Here is a 27,273-nt window from a genome sequence, read left to right as displayed (position 1 = left end):
CTTAATGAGGAGAATGACACATATTTCATCTTGCAGTTTGTATATTTATTTTAAAGCAACTTCTTTTGTAAAATATAAATACAAATTATGAGATATCTTAATTACAAAGTTAAAACAAAAAATGAACACACCAAAAATTACTTTACTGCAGTAGCCTCCCTGTTATATACAAGCTCTGTGCCAAAGGATGAATATCAACATTATCTTAAAACTTTATTATACAAATAATTTTGTACTTTTGCATGTTAAATTACAGACAAAACAGGAAGCAAAGTTTCTGCATTAGGGGTAAATTAAAAAACAAAACAGCCCCTGAGGCTCAAGCGAGCACTGAAGTCTGAGGAGGGTAAAAAAAAAAAAAAAAAAAAAAAAAAAAAGGAAATCATGTGCTTCCTATAAACACAAATACCACATTCAATAGCACATTCTCAGAACTATCCTGTACAGCTACACACATGCACAATATGCTGCACACTCACACACTCCATCCAGTCGCTGACAACAATTATACTGTTGCCATACAAAATCTTTCAGGAGTCATGAGCATCATCAAAAAGAAAAAAAAAATCTCAATACTTATATATATATATATATTTATATATAGATAGATATTTTATTTATTTATACATATATTAATTTATAAAAATAAGACCATAATTAAGTCACAAATGTATTGATCCTCAGTTGATGGAGGAAAACATCTCAGCAGCCTGTTCAGCCAGCAGGTCAGTCTATCTGTACAGTGCACCCTGCTGCTCCAGAGCAGGGCCAAAGCGTCGGAACTAAGGGTCACACTAAGGCATATCATCATAACCCCTGGTCGGTTTTAGAGCAAACTGGATAACAGTCTAGGATGACAGTCTAGGTTTAGTGGCCTCACGGGTCAGGATGACCCTAAAAGGCCAACTGCTTTGATTTTGTCCTTCAGTTTGTCCCCTGGGTAGTCCCAGCGGTCGTCCAGACACTCCAGCGTAGAGCCCAGCAGAGCGGCGAGCTCAGCACTGTCTTCCACGAGGTCCAACAGTTCCTTGCTGTCTGGATGGAAGCCCTCCAGCTCCTCCGGGCAGGAGAAGAGCTGCGACAGGGAAGCCTGTCGGTAAAACTCTGCCTCCGCCACCGTCACCACCTCCATGTGTGGGAAGGCCTGTCGGAAACTGCGAGCAGACATCCGCAGCCGACGAAGCACATCGGAGAGTAGCAGCCAGTTTCTTGGCCTGAAAACGGAAATCAATCAATGCTTAGAAATGGGGGCCAACAGTCAGGCAAGAAATATTAAAAACAGGCACATCTGCTCTAGCAATCAAAGCTCACCCCTGGGAGAGGGAAACCTGGATGTTGTAGCAAGGCAGCAGAGGTCGGTCAGAGAACTCAAACTCAAACACCTCCCTTTTATCATCCTCCTCCTCATCATCTGGACCGGGAGGGTCTGCCAGGATGTCATAAACCCCACCTTCTTCTCTAGACTCTGACACAAAATTAAAAAAAGGGACACATTGATCATTTTTAGTGAGCTACATTATCAGGCAAGATACAGACATGTATTGCTCAAAGCTAGATGGCACTAAAGATTATTTAAAAAGACTGCACTAAAACACACATGCTAATCAGTACTCACCACACACAGCGCTGCCATAGAATTCCCAATAAAGCCCTGGGTCGTCATCCGAGCGGCCCTGAAGGTCAGCAAAATAATCTATGGAGAGGGGAGAGTAGCAACGTCTGTTATTCAAGAGCAGGAGCCCTGGGGAAAATACAATTGCCCTTGGAGACAACGGTAGAAAAATGGATAAAGAGCACAGTAAAATAGAAAAGAAGGAGGAGGGCCAGTGTCAAGAGTGAACAGAGAAACAAACAGAGCAAAAGTTAAGGGGAGGGCTGATGGTCAGGGGCCAGTGGCTGTACCACGGGGGAGGAGAGGGACTGTCTCCGCTGGGTTAGTGCTGGCTCAGTTCAGAGCAAGGCTACAGACGGCTGCCAGGAATCAAACAAGAACCACACACAGTCACTGAGAGCACGCACACGCACACACACACAGAGAACGCAAGCTGGAAACAAACAAGCAAAGGGAGCTGGGTAAGCACACAGCGAGAGCAAAGTGTGTGTTCAGCTTATGCGCGTGAACACTCACGCACACATCCAGGCACGGACACACATTTGCAGAGTGAGAGCTGGGCTTTGTGCCAGTGCTGAGGCGTGGGGCGTCTGGCGTGTGTTTGGAGGGATTAACGGCCTCCAGATGAGTGGGACCAGGTGGAGGGAGGGCAGCAATCGCTCGTTCTCGCTCATTTTCTCCGGCGCTCGATCTCTCCTCTCTCCCCTGCTCTGTCAGTCGAGCAGCCATCGATCTATCTGTCCACGCTCTTTTCAAATTCAACACCACCTTTCCAGCCGTCGACATATAAATCTTCATTTTGCACTAAACCTGTTCACCCTTCTGCTGACCATGCACTCGCACCTGTTCATTTTCACACTCTTTGTATAATCTTTTCTCCTGCCTTTTCTGCCTCTTTTTACTAAGGCCTCTAGTGTGGTTCAGATAATCAGCTTTAACCATTTACGTATCCATGTAATATTAAGCAGCTGGCTATGGAGGAAGTGCGTGCCTCTGTGTGCTTTCATTTCCTCCTCATGTACACAGGCTTGTGCTGTTTCAATTTAACTCCAAACATTCAGATGAGATCTCTTAACACAGCCACCCTAAATACAGACCACGTCAGACTTGAGCATGGCAGCCTTGTGAAAAGACACACATGCATACAAAAGCAAAGTCTCCAGCCAGAGCGAAGCCCATTTCCACACGTACGCTGAGCAAACACAGTTGGCGTTGCTAAGTAACCAGATAGAGGAGCTCAGAGGCAGCAGCATGCACCCTGGCGGGCTGAGACTCCTCGTCTAACAGGTGGTCGAGGGAAGGGGAGGAGGGCACTGGATAGGAAACGGGATGACAGACACGGACAGGTCAAGTGTGGCCTCGGAGGTGAAGGAGGAGGATTTGCAGAGATGGACTTGTAATCAACAGGTTGCACAGAAGTCAAACCACATTCATATGCAGCAAATTAAATCTTTATCCTTGTCCTGCCTCAGAGCACACTCATCCTACTGTCTAAAAAAAGGATTTACCTCCTTTCCGAGCATTTGCGATTTAATGACTTGTGGACAAGGCACATTAAAATCAAATTTCCTGGCATTTGCATTCTATGTTGACTGTATGAGGAAAGAAACATTTTTGTTTTGCGCTCTCTGCAAAACAGTTAAATGCATAACATCAGTGTATTGTATTGTAATAATACGAATTCCAAGTGCAATTTAAAAACGTACACGTTTATGTCATTAAATTCTCATTATTTCTCAATGAGATCATTTGCAAGGGAACCCTCTGGCTTTAACAAAAGTCCTCAATTCCACCAGTCCAGAAGAGCGCATTAGATTAAACTGCCACCAGGTCTAATCCAGGTTCAGGGGTAGACTCCGTGTGATGGTTGTAGGCATAAAAAGTAAAAGCTACTGTATGTGTGCACAGAAATGATGGGACTGTGGCCATATTATTTGACATTTCAGCTAAACTGTGACAGTACCAAAAAAACTAGTCCGGATCTTACCAGTGAGGAAACGCTCCATGCTGTCGCTGTGGGTCATCTTGAGAAGTCCACGGCCAGAGTATGTGGCCAGGGTGGGGTCAGCGCCATAGGATAACAGGACTCTTACTACGTCCAGGTGGTCATTCTCTACAGCATCATGAATTGGTCTAGACACACAAATGTGAATTTTACAAACAAGGTATTCTCAAGATCTATAATTCATAACTTTGTGGCCGGCATAAAGTCAGATGTCAAAACTCCTCTACGTCGCTGAAATGGTTCGATGCGCATTCTGTGATTTTACTGACTGAGAAACAATGCGTTAGGAGTGATTCCTTTTAAGGCAACATCTGCTATTCAGCAAACTTGAAAAGAACACACTTCAATTACCTAAATTTGTCGTCAAACTCGGACCTAATAAGTCCAATTCCTAAATATTCATTAGACTCCCATTTTCCCATATGCCAGCAATGGTTCACCTGTGCTCTGTAATATGACCAGTGTTGCAATACCCCTTTTAGATCTGCACACTCTAGATAAGACCCCCTGCTGTAAATGTAATAACACTGAAATGAAAGTAGTAGCTTTCCCATTGAAAACTGCAGACAATCTATAAAATCACTGTTTGCAGAGCCCATTAAATTAATAAATGGAAAATTTCTGATGAACAAACTTAATTGATGACTAAATACTGACTTGCCCTATTAAGGCAAGTTGATATAGCTATGATGGTTATTTCTTAATAATTGTGTATTCATATAAATGAGTACGTTTGTTTACCTGGTGCCATCCTGTGCACTGCAGTTTATGTCGGCCCCGTAATCCAGCAGGTGCTGGACTATGCTGAGCCAGCCACGGGCACATGCCTCATGGAGAGCACAGTAACCGGCATAGTCTCTGTGATTCACCTCACAGACTCTGTTTTCCAGACAGTACAGCACCACCTCCTAAAGAGACAGAGGGAGAGTAGGGTTTAATGTTTGTGTCTGTATAGATGTATGTGAGGCAATAACCCGAGCAATACGAATCCAAACACAGAAGTCCGACTGAGCAGACACATACGCAAACAGTCCTTTCCTTTACAGCTCCTGTGGGAAAGGAATTAGGGAAAAGGAGGAACTGAGTGTGTTCCTGTGCCAGACAAACACATGCACTCACACACAAATGCTCCATAATACTAGAGCTGGCGCCAAGACACATCGATGAGACCAAGTGTGACTCAACTGTATTAGCCTGCCAGATCCATGCGTGCATTAGTTTGTATGACTGTGTGTGGGTGTCTGTGTGCCACGGTTGGGCCTGGACGACACTGTGGCAGCCAGTTGCGATGCCTGGGCTCTGAACACAACATAATGGAAGTGGAACAAAGAGATTTGATAGAGGCGCTCAAAAGCTGGAAGCATTTTCTCTGGTCTAGAGCTGTGACAGTTGGGCATCCAGCACTAAGTAGTCAGACTGGTTTTTATTGGACTGGAGCAGCGTCTGCTGCTATTAAACAGAAAGGAGCCCGAGACAGAAAGAGAGAACAGGACAGCTGTGTGTTGATATGGGGCCTGTTGGAGTCAGACGAGTGTATATTTCAACACTACAGGTATGTGTTTGGCTGTTTGAATATGCAACTTAATGTGGGACTGGGCAAAAGTATTTGCAGAACTCTGAAAAAACAGAAAATACCTAATTTTATATATATATATTAATAAATATAAATTTGTATGCAAGACTCATACATCCAGACACACACACTCTATCCTAACAGTTCTGTGCCGAGGGGAGGAGAGCTGCTCATCTGAACCTGAGGAATGACTCCAAACTTCCATTTCTATGCTAATTCTATCCTGTCGTCTAGTCCAAGTGTTTATCTCCCTCTCTCGTCCTCTCTCTCTTTCAGCACGGGGCGGATGGAGGGGAGGGAAGGAAAGGCAGGGAATGGAGAGAAAACAGACTGACAGAAGGATGAGCGGTTAGAGAGGGAGGAAGAAAGGGAGAAGCGAGAGGCAACACCCCAACAGATGACAGATAAATGAATCTGTGGATGAAATCTGCCGGGGCCATCCGCTGGGTTGAAGCTGATAATAACAAGAGATAAAAGGGTGGGGTGGGGTGCAGTGAGTGGTGAGTATGAAGAGGGGGTTGTAATGATACAGAGGACGATCGGAGCTGTAGAGGAAGGAGAGACCATTTGAAAAGGGGGAAGAAGAGAAGAACAGGATTGAGAGACGGAGCAAGTGTGAGCAAGACAAAGTCCAAGAGAAAAAGAGAAACAAGGGTGGGAAAGGAGTGGGGGTGGGGATGGGGGACGCTCCAACTGGTTTTCACTCACTGCCAACACTCTGTTTGCCTGCTGGAGACAGATTCAGGAGCGCTGTGCTGAAGCTCGCCTCTGGGGGATTCCACTCACTCTCTGTGTGTGCATGTGTGTCTGTCTTTGCGTGTGAAAATGAGAGCAAGCGTTAGAGACTGACGTGTAGAGAGTGTTGATATGCAGCTTGCCTAAGCGTGCGTGCATGCGTACACACGTGTAGTTTTGTGCTGCTGATTAGTCTGTGTGTGTGGCTGTGAAGGAGGTGCAGCGCTAACCCTCCAGAGCCGTGTTTAATATCGCTGGGAAAGAGCGAGGAGCTTAGCACGAGAGCCCAGCTTCCCGCCAGACACACACACACTCCTCCACAGTAAAATGAGACACCACTCCCCCCCCCCCACCTTCTCTTCGTCCTCTAATCTCTCTCTCTAGAATGCTTCCCTACGCTCGCCTGCAATCAATGCATCACTCAGACATTTAACCCCTTGCAGCGCTGCGTTGTACGCTTCTCACATATACAGGTGTGTGTGATTGTGTGTGTGTGTGTGTGTGTGTGTGTGTGTGTGTGTGTGTGTGTGTATAAATGCGTATCACATGCGCAGGTGATGCATGAATGGCTCTCTGTGAGTTGAAGAGCCAAAAGCAGTAAATTTGGTGCATGCCCAGACAAGAGAACTGTGTAGATGTTTGAGTGTACAAGAGCAAGCCTCTCGTTGAATGACTGTGCTGGGGTAACAGAAGAAGCCTGAGAACATAGGCACCGACTATCTCTGAGTTAATCTCACTCTGAACCACACATGCCTTCAGCTAACTGAAGAAGAAATTTATGATGTGTTCACACACACACACACAAAAACACCTGCAGTCTCAACCAATAACCTGCTTTGCATATGATCACTCATCAACTACACAAACTAAATGATGAAACAGACATCAATTAAGTCACTGGTAGAACAGTGTCAAAGCGAAAAACACTAATGTCCTCATGAATGAGTCACCGAGAGCATGGCGATGCTGGTGACTACGAATGGAGCGTGTTCACGAGCTGTGTGGTTGGTGAGCTAATTGGTAATGTAGCTCCCCAATAACATGAAGCTTCCAGCCAGCCGTCTTCATGCCAGTAAACTAGGAAGCTAGCAACTCAGTTGCTGAATGGAAAAAAAATCAAAATGCTTAAAAATCAGCATGTTTATAATTCAATTTGGCAGGACTGACTGGAGAAAGGGCTGCATTTCCAATGTGAAGCAATCAGAACTCAGGTCTTATTGTATATGACATTTGTTGGTTTGATACAGCATATATATGATGTCTTTGTCTATTCTGGACTCTGGTTTCTGGTCCCCCCCCAAAGTTTTAGCACTGTCAAGACTGTTTGCTGTTGGCCAAAAAGGTGCAATTTCACTAAAGTTAAACCAAAGTGAATTTACTTCTCATCAAAAGTCAATCCACTTTTTACGACACAAAGTTTTGCCAACATAAATGCTGGTCTGACTGGGCACTTAAAATGCAATCTCGTTTCTCTTTTTGCTCAGATCATACAGGGATTTGAGAGGGAAAATCAGAAGTGATTCACGGGAGGAGAATAAATGACAGATTGCACCTTTATCTGAGCTTTCAATGGGCAGAGCTGAGGGGCCCCGAGCCCCGGCATGAGAGGGATGAAGACATCCGCAGAATCTCTCCTCATTACCATTTCAAATACTCAGAGAGCAAGGCAGACGAGAGAGAGCTAGAGAATAAAAGAGAGCTAGGGAGGGAGGAAGCGAGAGAGAGTGGGCTTTCATGTGCAGAGGCACGGATCGAAAAAAACTAAACGAACATGAAATATGCACAGTGTCGGCTGGGCATCGGGAACAGCGCAGAATGGCGTGCATGTTAAACTACATGCATGCGTGCATGAGGTGATTGTGCACCCTGCAAGTGCAGGTCTGTACACAAAGAAGAATCCTGTGCACGTACTTACCAACTGGTGTTTCTCTGCGGATGTGTGTGTGTGCGTGCGCGCGCGTTTGTAGTCAGCACGTGGGTTGTGTGTGCGCGTACACAGTAGGCAATTCAGAATTTGCATGAGCAGGTCTGCGTGGCTGTGCGACAGCAGTAAGTGTGGGAGAGTCGTCACACTGTGCAGCATATGGAAAAGAACACGTCAGAAAGCCTGTGCTTACTGGGTCATATCGGGTGTTTCTCTGTGCATATTTCTGTGTGTGTGTGTGTGTGTGTGTGTGTGTGTGTGTGTGTGTGTGTGTGTGTGTGTGTGTGTGTGTGTGTGTGTGTGTGAGAGAGAGAGAGTGTGAGTGTGAGTGTGTGAGAGAGAGAGAACGCACGCGAGCACCTCCGTCTCTCAGGCCCTCATATCTCTCTGCCTGTGTGTGATAAGCTCAGAGCTTGCGGCACTAAAACACCAGCGTGAGACAAGCGCTCACTGCATCTACAGGCTTGTATGAGTGTGTGTCTGTATGTGTGTGAGACTGTATGCATAAATTGGTGTGTGTGTGTGTCTCCCGGCGCATGTCCGCTTGTGTGTGTGTGTGTGTGTGTGTGTGTATGTTTGTGTGTGTGTGTGTGTGTGTGTGTGCGCCCCAGGGGTCTGCCCCAGGCTTATCACACACAGGCAGTGAGAGACGAGCTTCCTGAGAGTGGGGAGGAGAGAGAGGGAGAGAAAGAAAGGGAGGGGGAGAAGGGGAAGGTGGGGGTGTTGTTTGCGCAGCGGTCAGCGCCTTGTTTGTGTAGTCTCAGGTTTTCTCCTCCCTCCCCCCTCCTTCCCTCTCCACACGCAGAGCGCAGGAAGGGAAAAATGTGAAGAGGGATTGAAAAAAAAAAAAAAAAAAAAAAAAGGAGAGGGAGGGAAAAAAATGTTCGAGAGAGATGCATAAATCAGAGAGACGAGCCAGCTTCTCTCCAGCATGGCTGACTGAACCCTGCTGCTGTGCTGCACCCTGTGTGCGCGCGTGCGTGTAAGCAAGGGAGAAAAACAGCCGCCGCCACTGCTAACCACAGTCACCACGGCACATTAGAGGGCCATTAGAACGCGATTATACTCCCAGTGCTTACCTCTCATTCACACTCTTGCTCTCTTTCACTCTGACTCTCTCTCTCACACACACACACACACCTCATCATCATAAATGTGTACAACACACACACACACAACAATAAAGCAACTGGTTAATGAGCAACAAAAGATACCCACACCTATTTACAGTTCTGTGAAGATACCTCTGCTGGTAATAAAAATGATCACGCATGCACACACAAAAACAGAGTCAAATGAGAGAATGGACACACAGCACAATCTGCAGCTCAAGTAGCATTAAAACCAACTGGATCAATAAATCAATTTGTAAAATCTGTCAACAAGGGAGGAGGAACGTTTAGGCTCATGAAGAGAAACACAAGGGATGGGGGAGAACAAGACGGCAGGAAACTTTAATTAAATGCTTTCAGAGCAATAGGAGTTGAGAGATTCAGTAGAATATACACAAGTGTCATTCTTTCTTGTTTGTGCGGAGACAGAGGATCTGATTTAGAAGCAAGTGATCGGCAGCTACACACAAAGAAAAGGAAAAAAGAAGAAGAAAAAAGAAAAACCTCCCGATGCTGGAGAGAGGCAGCGAGCATCAGTCTCCGTATAATGATCCCACCGATTCCTCATGCTGTCTGCGCACGTACGTTCGTGTGTGTGTGTGTGTGTGCGCCAGCGGGTGTGTGTGTGTCACACTTCGCCTCACCGAAAATTAATGAGATGTGAGAGCGGAGCAAGGCAAGAGGAGGAGGAGGGGGGTGCGCTCGCAGGGAGGAGAGGGGTGCCAACGACAATCTGAGTCACAAAGAGAGGAAGAAAATGAGCGCTGAGGAGGGGAAGGGGGGGACCTGAGAGAGAACGAGAGTGTAGCGGGCAAGACGAGCAAAAAATGGGAGTATGGTGAGAAGAAAGCTTAAGTAAGGGTGAAATAGAAAAAAAATACTAGAAAAAAGAAGGATAGAACAGATGAACGAGGAGATGGAGATGGAGAAAGACAATTTTTAAAAAAAGTCTAGTTTAAGTCTGCGAGAGTCACAGGCAGGAACAAAGTAGGGGAAGAAAATGAGCTCAATTGAAGTGTAAGAGTGTAAAATGTGCAGAGAGAAATAGATCAGGATGGAGGATGACTTTGAACGAAGCCCATTACCTCGTAGCCCAGCCGCGCAGCTCTCTGGAGTAGAGTCTCCCCGGCGTTCTTGTTCACAATCAGCCGACGGGCCTCTGGCGGGATGGGACGCACCACGGGGGGCTCGGCAGGGGGGGTCCTGTGCACCCCCGTCACCTCTGGTGGGACAGCGCCTGCTCTGCTGTTCGCCTGGGGCTGCAGGGAGGGTGGACCGAGTGTGGAGGGGGAGCAGGGCTTGACTGGAGAGCCCGGATAGTGATTGGGAGAGGCAGCTCTCTTCCTCTGAGCGCCGCACTGCTCACTCAGCTGTGGAGAGCGTGAGAGAAAGAGTGTGTGTTACAGTCCACGCCACAAAGCAGACGGGACAAACATTCACACACGGACATTTAAGGGCACATGGATAGAACCACACAAAAGACGTGTGTGTGTACAAACTCACACACGGTTCACACACGGTGTGCGCAATTGAGTGTACGAGGGTATATGCGTGCACACACCATGTGAATTTTGCCAGAAAAAAAAAGAGGCGGCAGGGTAAAAAAAACAAACAAAAAACAACTGATTACGTATGACAATTATTTTAAAAATTCTAAATGCATCCAAAAAGTATATTTCCATAACATTTGAACAAAAGTTATTTAATTAAGGCGTATTTCTTATGTTTTAATACTAATTCTTTTGTTTACTAACTAAGTAGCTTAAGGTATAGATAGATTGTTCATTTACAGTGTCTGTGTTTATGTATGACTACTATGTATGTAAGACATGCTGTCCATCATTAAAAAAAAAAAAAAAAAACACACACACACAGTTTTCACACCCCACACACTGCAGGTTGGCACTCCACTTCTCTTTAACCACTAAACCAACAGAGAGCCCTCACAGCGTAACACACGAGAGGGAGTTGCCTCCTTCTCTCTCTGTGTGTATGTGTTCTCTCTGTGTTTGTGTGTGTCTGTGTTTGTGCCCGTGCGTGTGCCCTCTCTGTGGAATTCCATGTCGAAGCAGCTGTCAGGCTGAGGAGGTGCAGGGGAGGAGGGCTGCATGGGCGAAAAACAACTAGCCCTCTTTTTCCCCCCTCTCAGTTTTTCCCCCGTGCTCTTTTTTTCCCCCCCTCCTTTGAACTCAGGCGCTTTATACACTCGACCATGGCTGTGACATTCCTCACTGTGAGAGTGGGAGAGCATGTGTGCAGCCTTGTGTTCAGCACTGAGTGCGATGTATAATTGCTCTGGGGTTTTGTTGTTATGTCAAGAATGCTCACAAACATGTGCCGCCCTGGCACGCACCTACACACAAAACAGCACCGATGACACACACTTGACAATTAAGCTCAGAGACAAATACACATGCATGCAGGCACTCCACAGGGAGTCGCTAAGGGCATGAGGAGGTCAAAGCTCCAGCAGCCCTCTAAACATTGTAAACATACTTCCTTCCTCTCTCCCTCCCTCCCTCCCTCCCTCCCTCTACCAGCTGCATAATCAGAGGCGCCGACAGGCATACTGAAACAGACTCTGCTGCTGCAAACATCCAGTCGCTTGTATCATGACCAGACACCCTATCAGGACTCACCTTGTCATCTTCAGCTGCTCCCAGATCAGCCACACAACGCTGGCCTGGGCTGTTAGGAGTGGCCTCTTTCCTTTTCTCCCGCTCACGCTCCTTGTGACTGGTGTGTTTGGTCTTGCAGGGACGTTTGCCCTTGGGTTTCTCCGTGTCACTATGGCGACGAAGCTTGAGGGAAGGGGTGCCTCCCACAGACGGTTCTGGAGCCGGAGATGGGGGGCCTCTCCTAGGTTCCTTGAGGCCACGGTCACCTGAGAAGGGGCCCAACGGGTTCGCTCTGTCCTTCAGCTGGCCCGGGGGGAGGGGAGAAGCAGCTACTCCTGGAGCAGGAGAAGAGGAAAGAGGGAGACAGAGTGAGCTGCTGATAGTGTGAGAGGATAGGAAGGTATTGCAAGGCCATCTCTCACCCTCTGTTGGTTTATTAATGAGTGCACAGAGCTGTCTGGGAGCGCAGCATGCCTGATCACCCAGGAAAAAACATTTAAAAATAAACACACACACACACACACTCTTGCATGCACCACACAAGCTCACACAAACACCCCTGTGGTGCCTTGTGCGTACTCGTTCGCTGCAGCAAGGACACTGCTATGAGTAATCTCCTTAAACAAATGTGCCACTGTCTGGCTTCAGCCTCATTCAGTGCACATTTACAAAAAAATAAAAACAGCCCTTGAAAACACAATGTCAAAGCAGCGTTTAATATCTTAATAGAGGTATATTTCCCCCTAAGTATCATTGCATTTGACTACTTAGGAATGTGGTCCAGGCCTAATTTGTGTTATAGCCCAACTTCAACAATAAACAGTGCATTAAATCAGTCACATGAGTGTGTTTCACCATTTGATTAGTGGAAGCGTGACTTAAAAAAAAAAAAAACCCAATAACACAGAAGACCACAGCCCTGACAGACACACAGTGGAATAACCACATTCATTGTAACAACACGGCTGTTGCCAGGGTGATGTTATCAAAAAAGGTGAAAGGAGAGAAAAAAAAAAGTCAGTGGCCAATCAAGGTCTGTGGTTTCTGCAGGAAGCATAAAACCAAAACCTCCCCTGCTTTATTCACTTCCTTTAATCTCTGTCCTGCTCGCTCGTTCTCTCCTCCTCTACTGTGCCTCTCTCTGCCTCAGTATGGGCACATGAATAAGGGAAAGCCCTGTCTTTAATAAGTTACCCCCCCCCCTCCCCCCGCGCACACACAGTCTCCCCGCCTTTCATTTCCACGCAACTGCTCTTGAGGGGAAAAAAGAAAAATCATTGATCACACATTAGTCACACTACTACACCTGCCTACGCCTATCTCTACCAGCCACTTCCTTCAGTCACTCTTTCATCACTTTTTCACAGGTCTACAGTCTCATGTAGACCAGGTGAACAAAAAGCCCCAAACCACATGGGGAAGCAGGGCATTTTAGCTTTTACTCCCCAGGTCCCCATTTCTGAATCCCCAGCCTTTCCCCTGGCAAAAGGAAGTATCCCCAACCTCATTTCCTCTGCCCTGTCCCCAAAGCCCTGTGGGAAATCCCCTGAAGAGGGGCCGCTCAACAAAGAAAGTGAAACGTGAGCCAAAGATAGATTTCCGTTACCCTAGCTGAACTCTGAAATACAGAAGTGGTTTGCACGACTGGTGGTTCATTCTTACCATTAAGTATCTTCTCACAACCCCATTTCCTGTTGATCTCAGCTCTCTGTGCTGCGGCTCGCTCCTCTGCCTCGCTGGGCCTGATCTTGCGCTCCTGTAGGCTCTGTGGCGTGGTTATGAATCTGGCCTGGGCCCACACTCTCTCCTGTTTAATTTGAGACCCTTCAGGTAATGCTGTGCCAGTAGTAGGCTTGCTTAGTCGCAGTCCCTTCAGCTCAATGCAGACTTTGAGCTTCCGCACCTCGTCATCGTCATCTTCATTTGGACTGGCCTGCTCACGCTCATCTGCAAACCACACAGAATTTGACATAGAATTTTTTTTTTTTTTTTTTTTTTACAAAAAATACCTAATTTGGTCATTCAAACCAATCAAAAAACAGGTAAAATAAATAAAATACTGACCACATTACATTTTTAAAAACATGCAAACTCCCTTTTAAACCTTTCACTTCTCTCTCACACACACACACGAGAAAAGGACCAGGATGTGAATCTGACTGAAAAGAAAAAGGGGAGAGAAGTCAAGAATCCAGCCGAGAAACAAAGCAATAAAGACTGGAAAAGCAGAGGGAGAGTTCTCCCCCCTGTAATTCACGGGGGACGGGTATTTGACTCGTCTGCCAGTGCCGGGGAGAGCAAGCGCAATACTGCATGCCAGAAAAAAAGGAAACCCAAACAGATGAGGGAAAAAAGAAAGGAGATGAAAAGAGAAGAAAAGAGCAGCTTTGAAGAGGGTGGGTAAGCACAGTGGAGGAACGGCAGAGCTAAAAGAGAGAGAGTGAGAGCATGGCTGTCCCTCTTCCTTGGTTCTCTCTTGCACTCCGCTCAAAGGCAGGATTAAACACTTCTCTGAGCTGGCTGCCACACAGAGCGAAAGATGGGACAGAGAGTGGGAAGGGGGTGGGGGTGGGATGTTGTGATTGAGAGGGGGTTTAAGGTACAATTGATTGGGAAGGAAGAAGCTTCAAAAGAAATATATATATTTAAAAAAAACAAGGGCTGAGACAGGTTTCAGCATCACACAGCGTGAAAGGAACAGAGTTAGAGAGATGCATGGAAAACAGATGAAGAGAGAGAAGAGAGTTTGAGGAAAATGGGAGTGGCATGTTCAAGAAGTTCTCACCCATAGAAATTCTGGCTCTTTTCTCTGGGTGTGACACCTTGTCTCCTTCCTCCCTCTCCATCTCCTCCTGATCAGCCTTGGGGCCAAGTGGACGTTTCCTGCTGGGTCCAAAGCCTGCGCTGCTTTTTTCTTCATGGTAACCTTTTGCTGCTGTCAAAGTGGGGGGCGCACAATGACCACCTTCAGACTCTCTCATTCCCTTCCTGGTTCCATCTTTTGACCCTCCTTGGCTGCCACTTCGCGCTCCATCTCGGACCCCTTGCGCTGGGGACAAAGGCTCCCTCTGGCCACCACACTTCTGCAGGACTGGAACTCTGTTGTTAGTGTACACATGCCGGACACCTGAGGAGAACAGAGACAGACGGATGGAAACAGAGCGGGGAGGAAGACGGTGGGAGCAGCCAGAGGCAAAATAAGCAACAGAAGATGAAAGCGAGACGGACAGACGGGGAGAGAACGCAGACAGACCACAAACCAGACAGACAGGGAGCAGGGAAACAAGGGATGAGGGTGAGACAGGGTGGAGGAGTATGCCAGTTAAACACCAGCTAGCTTTTATATTTCTTTAAAGACAGGCAGTAAAACTTTGATGGGGTAAAGACTTTTTAATCTGATGTGAGCCAAGCCAGTGGCCTGATGGTTCAGTGCAGCCGCTCGCACTTCCAGAGTGGAGAGGCAAGAAAACATCCTGCGCACTCACTGAACGCGGAGGCTCCTATCCCTCTTGCAACCCCCCCCCCCCCCGACTCCTTCCTGTGTCCTCCCCCACGGCATGACCGCACCACGCCCTTCTCACACAGAGCGTGACTCTTCTGCCCCCCCCTCCCCTTCTCCTCTCTCCTCGACTCCCTCTCTGTCTCTCTCCATGCCATAATTAGGCTCACACGTCAGCCACGGCCTCGGTCCAACACACACAGCTGGGCTCTCAGCCAGCGTAACTCCCCCCCCCTCTCTCTCTCTCTCTTTCCGTTGCACTCTCCCATCCGCTTTCACCCACTAACTCTCCCCCTGCTTTCACTCTCTCTCTCACGCAATCTCTCCCCCTCGATAGTCTCTCCGCGCAGATAAGCACAAAAGGCTTCTTGAAAATAAAACTCCCCCACTCTGTTTCTTTTGCTTGCTTGCGCTGTCTAGCTTGTGTAAGAGTGTGTGGATGCGTGTGTGGAAAAGTGTCTTTTTTTAGAGTGACCCTGCCTTGCCTCAGCATTTGCTGCAAGTACATGTGAGTGTGTTCGCGCACCTATTGTTTGTGCTTGTCCCTTTTTTTGTGTTCATTTGAACAGTGGCTACACGTATGTGTATGTGTGTGCGTGCGTGCAATACGAGTGTATGTGTGGTGCTGGGTTACTCACCCTCCCTGTCTCCCTGCTTGGTGGTGTGTTGGCAGTGTTCCAGCCCTCGCTCTTTGCGCTGGACGTCTGCCAGCTCCCGTCCCGCTGCCGAGGCAGACACACACACACCGCCGCCCTCCTTCTCCTTCAGCTCCAGCTCCGAGAACCGCATCATTGCCCGCTGCGTGCACATGCACACACAGACACAGACACACACAAATGCAGAGAAAACCCATGAAAACCATTCATCTTCTGCCCACGCAACACACACACACACCTCTCTAAGCCTCAATCTGGCCTCAAAAGCTACAGAAGCAAAAATTGCATCAGAAATTACATTGTCTCCAAATCAAAAGAAAATGCCAAAGAAATTAAACCCCCACACACAAACGGACAAAGGACAAAAAGGTATACAGAAAAATCTCAAGCATAGCATCAAGACACAGGTTAGGCTACGGCAGCCATTGAGTCCATGCGCCCTGGGGCTTAAGTCCTGGCATCTCCCTTCCTGAAACATAAACATGGCTAGGAAACATTTACATCCAAGCCCTGAGGCAGAGAGAGGAGATTAAAAAAGAAAAGAAGGGAGTGGGGGGGAAAGGGAGTGTGCAGCAATACAGAGTAAAAAGGAGACAGAGCACCTCAGTGGCAGATGTGATAAGAAATGTAAAGAACTGACCTCCCAGATAGCTGCAGGTTGACTTATATTACTCCCCTCTCGTGATATGCCTTCCATCTAAGCAATTAGAATGTGGGGGCTCAATATATCTGTCCATCATTTCATTCTTTATGTTAATGAATTTATGTTTCTCCACATGTTTCTTTACACACAATAGGCAGCCACAATCCCACAAAACAACACAGTCAAATTAAAGTGAGTCAACAGGTCAATTAACACTGCGCCAAAACTATCAAATTATTTCTGAACTGTATGAATGACAAATTTAAAAAAATGTTTATATAAGCATGACTGATAAAGCGTATGCAGATTTAACACTTTTTTTAAGATTTATAAATCCAATTTATAAATGTTCAGAAATAGTGCATTTGATAGCTTTGTGTTGCAGCTGTGCACTGACAAGCATGACACAGAAAAACCTAGTTTTCTAGGGTGCGTTCACAACATAATAGGTTGCACACCTCTAATATTTGTCTCTGAGTGTGTGGACAATATATCACATGGTCCATTTTCTGTTTATATTGTGAACACTCACCATAAGGAACCACAGAGAAAAGTCTAAAATGATTTGCCTTATATGTATATGAATGATGTGGTGGGGTGGGGGGGCGGTAGTCAAGAGTGGGGGGGCCCTGCTGTAATTGTAACAGGTTTTGTAAAAGCAGTGTGATGTGTGTTAGCAGAGAGGATCTTTTAGCCAATGGGGTGAGGAGAATTTTGACCTTGGACAGCAACCAGGCAAGGCAGCATAGGCCATCTGGGGGGGCGGGGTTAGGGGGCAGGGGAGGCAGTTGGGGGCATGCAAAAGCCTAAGAGGAACCACAGAGCGGGTAGCTGCTGGTTTTTTTTAACCACACTGCAAGCCCTCCACTGTCCCTAACCTTGGGGTTAAGCATAGCCAAAGGCAGTGTGAACTGTGAGGCTGCCACAGTCATGCTCTGAAACTTTAGTATACGGCTCTATGGCGCAGTCAGCACAAACACATGCTGTAGCCCCAAGGCAGTCACACAAAGACAAGCATGTACGGACACACAAACATGAACGCACAGAAATAACCTTTACAACAACTGCTCACTAATCAACATAGAGAGATGGCAGTCATGGTAAACCTCTGAACTGACCTCCCTGACAGAAGGCCTCAACTGGCCTTCCTGATAATTATAAATTAAGGGGAAGGTCAAGACTAAGCCAGGACAGTGGCATGACAGCACTTGTATTATTCTGCACTGTGTTGTAAAGGCAGGGTATGCCAATTTCATGCAGGGTTTGTTCCACAGGCAGCTTTGAATATAGCAGCAAGGAAATGAAGACAGTGACTGTTTGGGATTTATTCCTGCATCTGTGTTTGAAATGAAAGTATGTTTGAAATGTCTGCACATAAGAAACACTGGTCATATTGACCTCTCTCCATCCCATCATCAACTTGAGCCTAATTTATTCTGTTCTGTATGTACACCCACAAGTGGTAATGGTCTTACCTGAAGTGCTCTCTGTTCACGGCTCAGCTTGCTGGAGTCAGCATACAGCTCGGTGGTGACACATTTAAAGCGATCGCCAACATAGCCTGAGGAGTTAGCAATCCTCTTGGCCAGACTGGATTGACGAGAGCTTTTAGATGAAGCATGGCTACCGTCTTCTTCTTCGTCATCCCCCTCTCCTTGAGACTCCCCTAGGTCAACAACACTGTCTTCTTTTTCAGTGTCCCTCTCACAAGCCTTTTCTCTGTCTGACTTCTTCACCACATCTGTGCAGTTCTGAGTGAGGTGGACAGCTCGTCTGTCTCTGTCTCCTTTGTCCTTACCAGAGCTGCGCTCCCCAGATGTGCGAGCACAGCGCAAAGTGCTCTGGTCTTGGTCTCCAGGGTCAGGGCTGAGACTCTGTTCCTCTGGGCTCTCCTCTTCTGGGCAAACCTGTCCTAGAAAAGCTGGAGATGTGCTAGAGGTTACCCTGGGACAGTCTGAGTCCTGAAGAACCTTTGGTCTACCAAAGGAAAGTTCTGGCTGTTTGTCAGCAATACTGGGCTTCAGTATGGGGCTCTGTCCAGAGTGGATTGGATAAGGATGTGAAATATGTTGTTTTGGTTCATTGTCAGTCTTTGTCAGATTTTGGTTACTATGACAACATTCATTTTGGTTAACCTTGGAGCTGGTTTCAGCAGAGGGCTGTTTGTGGACTGTTGGAGTAGACTCAATATCTGTGTCTGAGTGTACAAGGTCAATGCAGACAATCTTTTCTCTGGACGTGACAGAGGATGCAGGGGGCTTGCTTTGACTGCCAGACTGTCCTTGTGCTCCTGATTCCCTATCAGGCTTATTTATTTGGCTTCCTTCGCTTGTCTCTTTCCCAGTGTTGTGATCTCTGTGTCCTCCACATTCTTCCATAGCTCCCCGGGATTTCTCCTGCCCCCGGGATTTCACAATTGCCTCTCCCCTCTCTGACAGCTTATTGTCAGAGTGGGTCTGCATCAGAGGATGGGCCATCTCTTGAGTGTTATAAGTGAGGTATTCCCCTCCTGGACCAGCTGGGAGGTTGTGGTAGGGTAAAGGGTGCTTTGCTGCCAGGGGGGTGGTGTAAAGGCTGTTGCTTCCCAGCATTACTGGGTGAGGGTAGACTGGGCCTTTTCCTGTAATTGGTAGCGAGTGCAGTGCCATGCCATCAGGGATGGGGTAGTGCAGGTATCTATTGGCATAGGCCAAACTGTGGTTCAGGTAAGCGTCGCTTTGAGTAAGGTAAAGATGGCTAGAAGGGTGACCATTCTCTAAACACGGCCTCTTGTATGAAGACACTTCAGGAGTAGCTTCACCTCTCTTAGCGAGTTGCGAGGACTTCTCTGTTCCCTCTCTATGGTTGCCCATACCCAGTGGACGTTCTGATTGGCTGGGGCTATGTTTGACCCACTCCCCGCTGGGTTTGGGAGAAAGAGCCCTGGAAGTGACCAGTGAGGACCCAGAGTGTTGAGTGCAGGGAACATTGTGGTTGGGCTCTCCTATTCTTGGACAAGATGAGCTACGTTGCTGAGGGAGTACTCTCTCTAAACCCTTGTGTTTAATAACAGATGGTGAGGTACCTTTGGCTTGTGAAAGGCCCAGGTCTGTGTTGGGCCTTGGAGAGGGGGGCAAGCCTGGTGTGTGCTGTGTATTGGAAGGAGAAGGGCTAGGTACAACCCAAGAGGAGTGTAAAGTGCTGATCATCTCTGGCCTCTCAGAGACCTTTGAAGAAGTGCTGCTGACAACAGAGTGAGGGTGGGAAGATGGGGAGAGGGACAGGTTTTCCTTTAGGAGCTCTCGGCCAGGTGGCAGTCCATACCGTGTGCCTGATGCAATATTGTCCATCTTAACTTGAAATCCATTGGGAGGTGTTCCAAATTCCAGCATTCTTCCAGACAAATCTAAGGGTTTTTCTGCTGAGTCTTTGGTTGTTTGATGGGACGACCTTTCAAAATTAGGTTTAGAGGGGGACTTGCTAGGCCTCTTCTCAACGCCTACACTTCTGTGCTCAGGTGCCCCATCTCTTGGCCTGGATTTGTGGGAGCTGGGCCGGGCAGGAGAGGGCTGCTCTCCAGCCATGCTGCTCACAGAAAATGGAAGAGAAATGGACTGCGTGGACGAAGGCGAAGCAGTTACTGAAGACGTGGAGGAGGTGGGTGGTTGTCCCACCCTAGCAAATGACCTTTGTAAGTCCAGTGAATTGTCAATGAGAGCAGGGGGAGGGGGAGGCTGGTGGAGGCGTGAAGATCCATGAGAAGTATCAGAAGGCAGACTATTGTTATTCCCACCACTGGTGGCGCCATTAGTGCTACTGGTGTTATTGTTGTTGCTGGAACCCTTCCTAGAGGGAGGTCTGCTTGGTCTACTGTTCCTGCTTGGGGATCGGTCTCTGTCAATTGCAGCCTGATGGTGCTGAGGATGAGGGGAAGGTTGGTGAAGCTGCTGTGCAAATGGAGATGCAACGCCAAGTCCCTTGTCCTGGCAGTGAACCAGTGAAGTCGGGGCTACTGTGACTGCAGGAATCCTCATAGGCGGGGCCACCAGAGGAGAGGAGATAGGAGAAGGAGGATAGGGGGGCATATAGTAGAGCCTCTCAGCAGCAGAGGCAGCTGCAGCAGGGTTAACATTACCACCCTGAGTTGCACACAAAGAAGGGTAGGCCAGGTGCTGGGGAAGATAGGGACTGGGCTGGCTGAGCAATGAAGCTTTGTACATGTTAAGAGCTGCATATTTGGATGTGTCCATGAAGGAATACATGCTTGCTTCAGGGTAGGGGCTGAGCCATGGTAGGCGAAGGTAGCTGCCAACAGCACTTGGTAACCCCAGTTCAGATGGTTTTTCCCCAGGCCCTACTCTGCGTTCCAAGCCTAGACTTTCAGCTCCAGGAACCAGCACAGGCTTGTGGAGACTTGGAGGTGTGCCCTTGTAGAGGCCCATGTATCCATTAGTGGGCTTACGACTGTCCAGAGGGCCATCAGGCTTGTAGATGAGCTCTGGGAGAGCATCCCTGTTGTAAGTGAGGGGGAGGGTTGGCGTCTCTCTGCTCTTTTCTGTTGACAGTGCTCTGATCTCTGGATACACAACCCCACTGTGGAGACGAAGACTATCGTGCATCAGAGTGCCTCGGTCCAGCCCCATTGCTGCCAGGGGTGTCAACCTTGCATCCACCTGCAGCAAAAGGGAATGCGAGAGAAGTAAATTTGGCTATCACAGTAATCACATTCTTTAAAGCAAAACAGCATAATGTTAGATTTAAAACATGAACATAGGTACAAGTTAGTAAGTTTCACGTTAGTATGCATGAAGAAAACAGGCATGGGGACTTGCCATGTTGTGTGTGATGTGGTTCCCTTGTCTTAGTTCCAGGTTGGTCGGTGTTTCAGCATCGACATCACGAACAGATTTTGCCCTGTGGAGGTAAGAAAAAAGCTAGGAGTCAATGTCTTGGCCTTGGCACTAACACACACACAGCAACTCTGTTGTAACCCCACTGCCAAAACATTTGACAGGTAAAACTGGAGGTTTATTGAATAAAGAAAAAACATAACAAAAAAATAAAGCAGCATTTCCCATATTAACGTGTTTCTGGCCATCTAGAAAGCAATAGAGGCACAGTTATGCGTAAATTCAAATAACGACAAGGAGCAGAGTGAAGGTCCAAAAGGGAAAAAAAAAAATGATAATGGCACTGCTCGCTATAATCGTTACCTCCTTCTAACTCTCACTCCCCTACATATACAATTCCACTGAGGTTGTCGCTGGAGATGAAAGCATTTTGTGGGCTCCCCTCGCCTCCCATCCGTCAACATCCCCTCAGCCACCCTCCACACTCCTATCCTCCCTCTCCTGATCCCCACCACGCCTGTCCTGTGGGCTAGACGTGCATTGTGGGGCTTCAGTCACGTTCCCCACACACTGGTTTTTCTGCGCCCTCTTTGACCTGCTCTCTCGGTTGCCTCAGCCAGCGGAGCGAGGGAAGATTATACATCAGAGATCAGTACAGCGGGAGACCATTTACCGCCCGCCAACACAGAGCCACAGATCAACAAACACACACAGACACACAACACAGAAAAACCCGCAAAAGTACAATACGGAAGGTAAAAATAAAGAAGTATGCAAAATGTATATTACCACACAGCGCATGAAAATGCAAAGAGAGAAGAGGTATAAGTATTTTTAAAAAGTAAAAATTGTCTTTGATGTATTTTTCGAAAAAAAACAAACAAACAAAAAAAAAAACCAAACCTTTGTGTGTGAAATATCCTTTAACAATTGTACTGTTTTATCTTAGGAAAATATAAAATAATTTGCATAACGGTTAATATCAATTATTCATTAGTGCAACACTTCACAAATGTCAAATTTAATAACTGGTTTTTAGTATCAAATATTTTATCAGCTGGGTGCTGATGGGGCTGGTTTCAATACCTTTATCAAAAGAAAGATACAAAGAGATAGTTCTTGCCACAATGACCAAAACATATATTTTTTACAATAGTTGTATTGAGAAGTGAACAATATGACAATCTCATGAGACATCAATTTGGTAATCATACAATCTTTTTGCTAAAATATGGCAAACCTGAGCAGATGTAAGTGTTAGGGAGACCGAGAGAGACGCCTTTAAATACTAAATGTGAAGCCTTGCCGTGCTCAGCAGTGCTGAGAGCAGCACAGAAACTCTGCTCCTCGATCATCGCAGAGAAAGCCTCGGAGCCTCGCCACTGGCACGCCACTTTTATTGCCGTGACCTGGGGCCCATTAATCAGCCTGCTGCGGGCCCCTCGGTACAGCTCCTCCCCTGCTCCAGCGCTTCCATCTCCCCGCCCCATAACCCCCTCCCCCAGCTCGCCGGGGCCAGTCCTGCTTCGACAACACCCGCACTAAACTGTATGAATGTGCACACAGACACTTGTATGCGCTTCTGCAAATTACCCAGACATCGCTGAGAAATCACATCACTCCGTTTCCTGTATTTCCTGGAGCGGCAGTCTCACCTCTCCCTCTCTGACTCACACATACACACACACACACACGCGCTCGCGCACACACACACGTTCTGTGTGACCAAACGAAAAGAAAATATAATCCACTTATGGAAACGCAGATCTTTAGTGAAATTCCTCTTCAACATAACTCAACCTTCAGCAACATAAAGTGAAATGTCGCTATTTGGCACATACCAGTGTGGCTTCTACAGAAAGACAACAACAAAAAAAAAAAACAAAAAAAAACGACAACTTAAGATATAATGATTTGTTGTTGTTCAGGTTAGTGAGATAAAACACAGCCTGGTGTCGTATGACCTATAATTACTTTACAGCGAATCTACACTGTGCTGATGACCGTGTAGTTTATGCGGACACGACACCTGTCATTTCCATGAAATGAGTAGTAGTCCAGCTAAGACGAGAGGCTGCACCGGGCCTGAAGGTCAGGATCACGCACTTGAAGACACTAGTTGCACCACCAGGAAGAAAACTCAGCTTCTGGGAGCCCACTTAACGTCTGTAAGCCTATATACTCATTTTACATATTTTGGAAAGTGTGCTCATGTAACACTTCCATCAATAACGATTATTAAAGAGTGCTGGAAGCGTGTTAATTTTAATTTCAGTGAGGTCTGAATAGTACTGTCCCCCGTTGCATTCGTCTAATATAAATCTCATGTACCGAGAAAGTCGCTAAAATGTCACACTGGAGGGAGGAATGAGAGACAGGGGAGGAGAGAAAGGCAACGTGTTGACGCCCATCCCCTCTGCTGTAAGAATGGTTTGTGCAACAAACAACTACCCACGGCCGTCCAATCCATCATGCTGGTCGGGAGCAGCAGTCACCCTGGAGGAAGGGGGCGCAACGGTCGGAGCTGCGTTTCTAAAGCGGACCGCTGGAGCGGAGCCCTGACTCGCACCATTTAACAGAAAACCACCGGGCGCTTCCAACTCTGACTCGGCTGATTTGGAGGGAGGAGGGGCAAAGCGGTGGGGAAGGCCAAACTGATAAAGGGAGAAGAAAGAGTGAGATAATACAGCCTCAATTCTCCTTCTTTTCCTGTTTCCAACTACAACTTGAACTCTATGTGACCCGCGGTTCACACACCGGAACAAACACCGGCACCGCTTTTAATGTCCTCGGGGCTGAGGCCTGCAATGCAGCGTTGTGTACCGGCATTAAGTATGCGTGGGAGAGACTCAGGGCAAACTATGGCGTTGGGAAGGTGTTTGTTTCAACATTAGCACCTTTCTTCATCATAAAGTTGATAAATAACCAACTAAAAAGAAGCAGATTCATAATAAAAGAATCCAGGGCATATCAATAATTTACAAACACCCTCCTGTGTTTATGATCTGGGTGTTGCACGGTGAGGTTTGCATGTCTGCTCCTAGTAGACTGTAACGACAAACCGGGAATGGGAGGTTTGCTGTACCCAGGGAGTGAAGGCGCCCTCACGCTCTTTGTCCCTGGAGCTTTGCCAAACTCTGTGGAGCGAAGCTCCGATCAGCTCTAAAAAAAATACAGTGTGACGCAGGATAATCTCCGCAGCGACGGGGGAGGGGGGTGGAGATAAACACGGATTAAATGCAGGCGCACGCGCACATAACGCAGCTACGCACACAAACCACTGTGACGCTGTGTGTGTGCGTGCATGATAAAAAAATAAATAAATTCTGCGCACGGTGCAGATGAGCAAAACAGAAATCATCTCTGGCGATGCATAAAGAGCGCGGAGCAAAACTACATCCTCACTGGTAACCACACAGCCTCAGGGCCGCACTCACTGCATTAACACCCGGCATCACAAAGGACGTAGGCGCGGATGAGAACGCGTGGCCAGGCTTAATTGTTATTGATCATTAGGCTGACATGTGCCAAATGGTCCAATTGATCTTCTCAACGCAAACCTAGAGTGCAGTGTATGGACAGCTGACACGTTGTCAATGTAGTTTTATGATAAACTACACAGAGGTAGAGGCGCTGGGAGAAACATGGAGCACATAGATGCCGGTGGAGCGCAGAGCTGGAAGGAGCCAGCGGCGTCTCTTCAGCTGTCACATTATTAGCGACCGAGCTGTAAACAATGGGCCCCTGCGTCCTCCCGGGCCACTGCACAGCCGCATGCAACTCGGTGCACGGTTAAATTCCCTCCCTTAGCAGCACGGCCGTCAACAACGGCGACATTGTGAGGCACCCCGTGCTGTCACTAGGGCCCTGGCGGCCGCTGCTGAACTGGCTCTATTCACCCAGAGCCAAATGAGGACTAAATGGCCCTTTATGCCACCAAAGGACCCGATTGTAACAGGGATGCGCATGCACGAGTCGACCCCGTTTACTGGAGATTTCTTGACTTTTCTTTCAAATGCGTGAGTTGCTTTCATGTTGGATGTTCCCGGCACATGAAGCATTTACATATCGCCCGCCCCCGTATAGGAGGAAGAGTCTTTCCTTTTTAAAAAAAAGAAAAAAAAGGCAGATTTAATTATTAGTGTCTTGTAAAGAATCAAATTAGGTTTAATGAATGCCACTTTAAACAGGTGCAAAACAGTCTGACGTAAAGCCAGCTTTCATACTTCCAAGATAAACCCTAGATTTATAGTTTTTAAAACGTCGCAAATATGAGGAAATGACGCAAATGTGAAACACACACACACAAATGTATTTACCATAGTCTAGTTTAAGTAGGCCTGCCTAGCTGCTTTGCTCTCCTAGTGATGATCCGCAACTCGAGGTCAAAAGCTTTACAGCCAACATTAACTCGGTTGTGTGCCATCTAGACGGCAGATAACACATTCCTGCTTTGAAGGCGGTAAAAAAAAATCCCTATCGCCATCACCAAGCTGCGCTGCCAAGCGTCTGTGGGATTTCGTCAGATAGATGCCCGAGGCACCGACATCTAAAAACAAACGAGGAGCCCTGATCAAGACTGAGCCTGCAAATGCTCGCGGGAGGGAGGTGAGGGGTGTCATCATTACTCTGCTGCTAAATCAATCTTCCAATAGGCCAGAGCGAGGTCAGAACGCTAAATACAACCAGAGTGAGACTTGGATCCCCGCATTCATAAAACAACAAGTAACTAACATTTCTTTGGTTTTGAAGACTAGCGAGCACGTTATAGGACGGAAATAATGTCTAAAACTAGAATTATAAAAGATGCGTCATCGGCTGCAGAAACATTTGTTTTAATACATCAGACAGTAGACTGTAACGTCGTGTGTGTAATGTGGTCGTCTCGTAGTGTCCTGACAGTCTGAGTCGGTGAAACAGTACTGCCCGCCGACACATCTCTGCGGGGAAGTGATCCGTGCGCTCTAGACCTCGACGAAACAAAAAGCTTTGTGGAGAGCCGAGAGAGAGAGCGTGGGGCGTTGGAGGGGGGGCAGAGAGAGGAGGGGAGGGGAGGAGGCTCTCCCGTTTCATCGCGAGGTCCCGGGAGGCCAGCACGGAGCATAGCTTCAATCAAACCGTGACGTCTCCTCCGGGAGCTGCGCAGTGCCTGGAAAACCGATCTCTCCTCGGCTCTCTGCCGTGCCTCCGCTTTCGTTCACATGCACCTCACCGGCAGCGACGAGACTGTTTTATATCCAGGCGTGTGAGAAGAAAAAAAAAAGCGCGACAACAATAAGACAGACCTCATGTCTCCGACTAGATAAAAACAGAACACGGGCATTTTACCCATTTCCGTGCCTGTTTCCCAGCACAACAGAATTGGTTTGATATGCAAAAACGGCCCCTGTGATTTTATTGACGCGCTCTCCTTGTGCATATAGAGGTCCCCACGTGGTCCCTATTGATTCCAGAGTAGAAAAGCGGGCCGCTTAATGGGTTTAAAATGGAGGTTGTGTGGTTTTCTCTATACATGCAGCAGATTCTCCAGCCGCCACACGGAGCACGGAGCTGACACATCCACTGTCACATCACTCAGCATGACATATGACCCCGGCACACCCGGGGCTGGTGCTGCCATCAGGTGCACTTTTCTTCACAACATACGCAACCAACTGAATTTCCCCAAAGAAGGATGCAAAAGTGTCTTGTTTTCGAAGCTTTCATGGGTCTCTTTTTAATCTTGTCCGTTTATCATGCCCCCCCCCCCCCCCCCCGGATGGACGTTGATTGGAATTGTTTGCGCACATTCAGAGGTACACCAGAGATGAAAGTGAAACGTGATTAGTTTAGGCATCGTTTGCACATTCCCCAGTAGAAATAATTTCCAATAAATAAAATTAGCGCCAACTTGAAAACCCCATTTTGCTTGGGGACCACCCTTGAACACCACTTTGAAAACTAATGAGTCTGGGGCAATAAAACACTGTTTATGGAAGAAGTGTTAAGTCCTCTCGCAAGAAAAGAAACACACAGAGAGAAAACAGTAGGCTATGTCAATCTATGGTAAGCAGCCCTCCCCCTCTCT

General features: G+C 47.3%; 1 protein-coding gene across 2 annotated transcripts in view; it reads right to left on the bottom strand.

The window, feature by feature from the left end:
- Positions 1-346: 346 nt before the first annotated feature.
- bcor (BCL6 corepressor) overlaps positions 347-27,273 on the bottom strand; it is a 30,030-nt gene continuing 3,103 nt past the window's right edge. Inside the window, exons 2-14 of one of the 2 annotated variants that reach the window (XM_067515393.1) lie at positions 21,189-21,270; positions 17,853-21,029; positions 16,375-16,431; positions 15,717-15,876; positions 14,365-14,706; positions 13,242-13,526; positions 11,601-11,914; positions 10,047-10,331; positions 4,359-4,525; positions 3,600-3,745; positions 1,616-1,693; positions 1,312-1,465; positions 347-1,214 (exon numbers count right to left, since the gene is read on the bottom strand). In XM_067515393.1, coding sequence (XP_067371494.1) covers positions 884-1,214; positions 1,312-1,465; positions 1,616-1,693; positions 3,600-3,745; positions 4,359-4,525; positions 10,047-10,331; positions 11,601-11,914; positions 13,242-13,526; positions 14,365-14,706; positions 15,717-15,876; positions 16,375-16,431; positions 17,853-21,029; positions 21,189-21,191 — 5,499 coding nt within the window. In that variant the 5' untranslated portion in view covers positions 21,192-21,270 and the 3' untranslated portion in view covers positions 347-883. The remainder of the gene's footprint in view (positions 1,215-1,311; positions 1,466-1,615; positions 1,694-3,599; positions 3,746-4,358; positions 4,526-10,046; positions 10,332-11,600; positions 11,915-13,241; positions 13,527-14,364; positions 14,707-15,716; positions 15,877-16,374; positions 16,432-17,852; positions 21,030-21,188; positions 21,271-27,273) is intronic. The other variant, XM_067515394.1, reaches the window with a different exon arrangement.

Source organism: Channa argus, chromosome 9 (assembly GCF_033026475.1).
Source record: "Channa argus isolate prfri chromosome 9, Channa argus male v1.0, whole genome shotgun sequence".
Classification (NCBI taxonomy): domain Eukaryota; kingdom Metazoa; phylum Chordata; class Actinopteri; order Anabantiformes; family Channidae; genus Channa; species Channa argus.
Note: the sequence above shows the minus strand (reverse complement) of the source record. Positions and strands in the feature narration are given on the sequence as shown.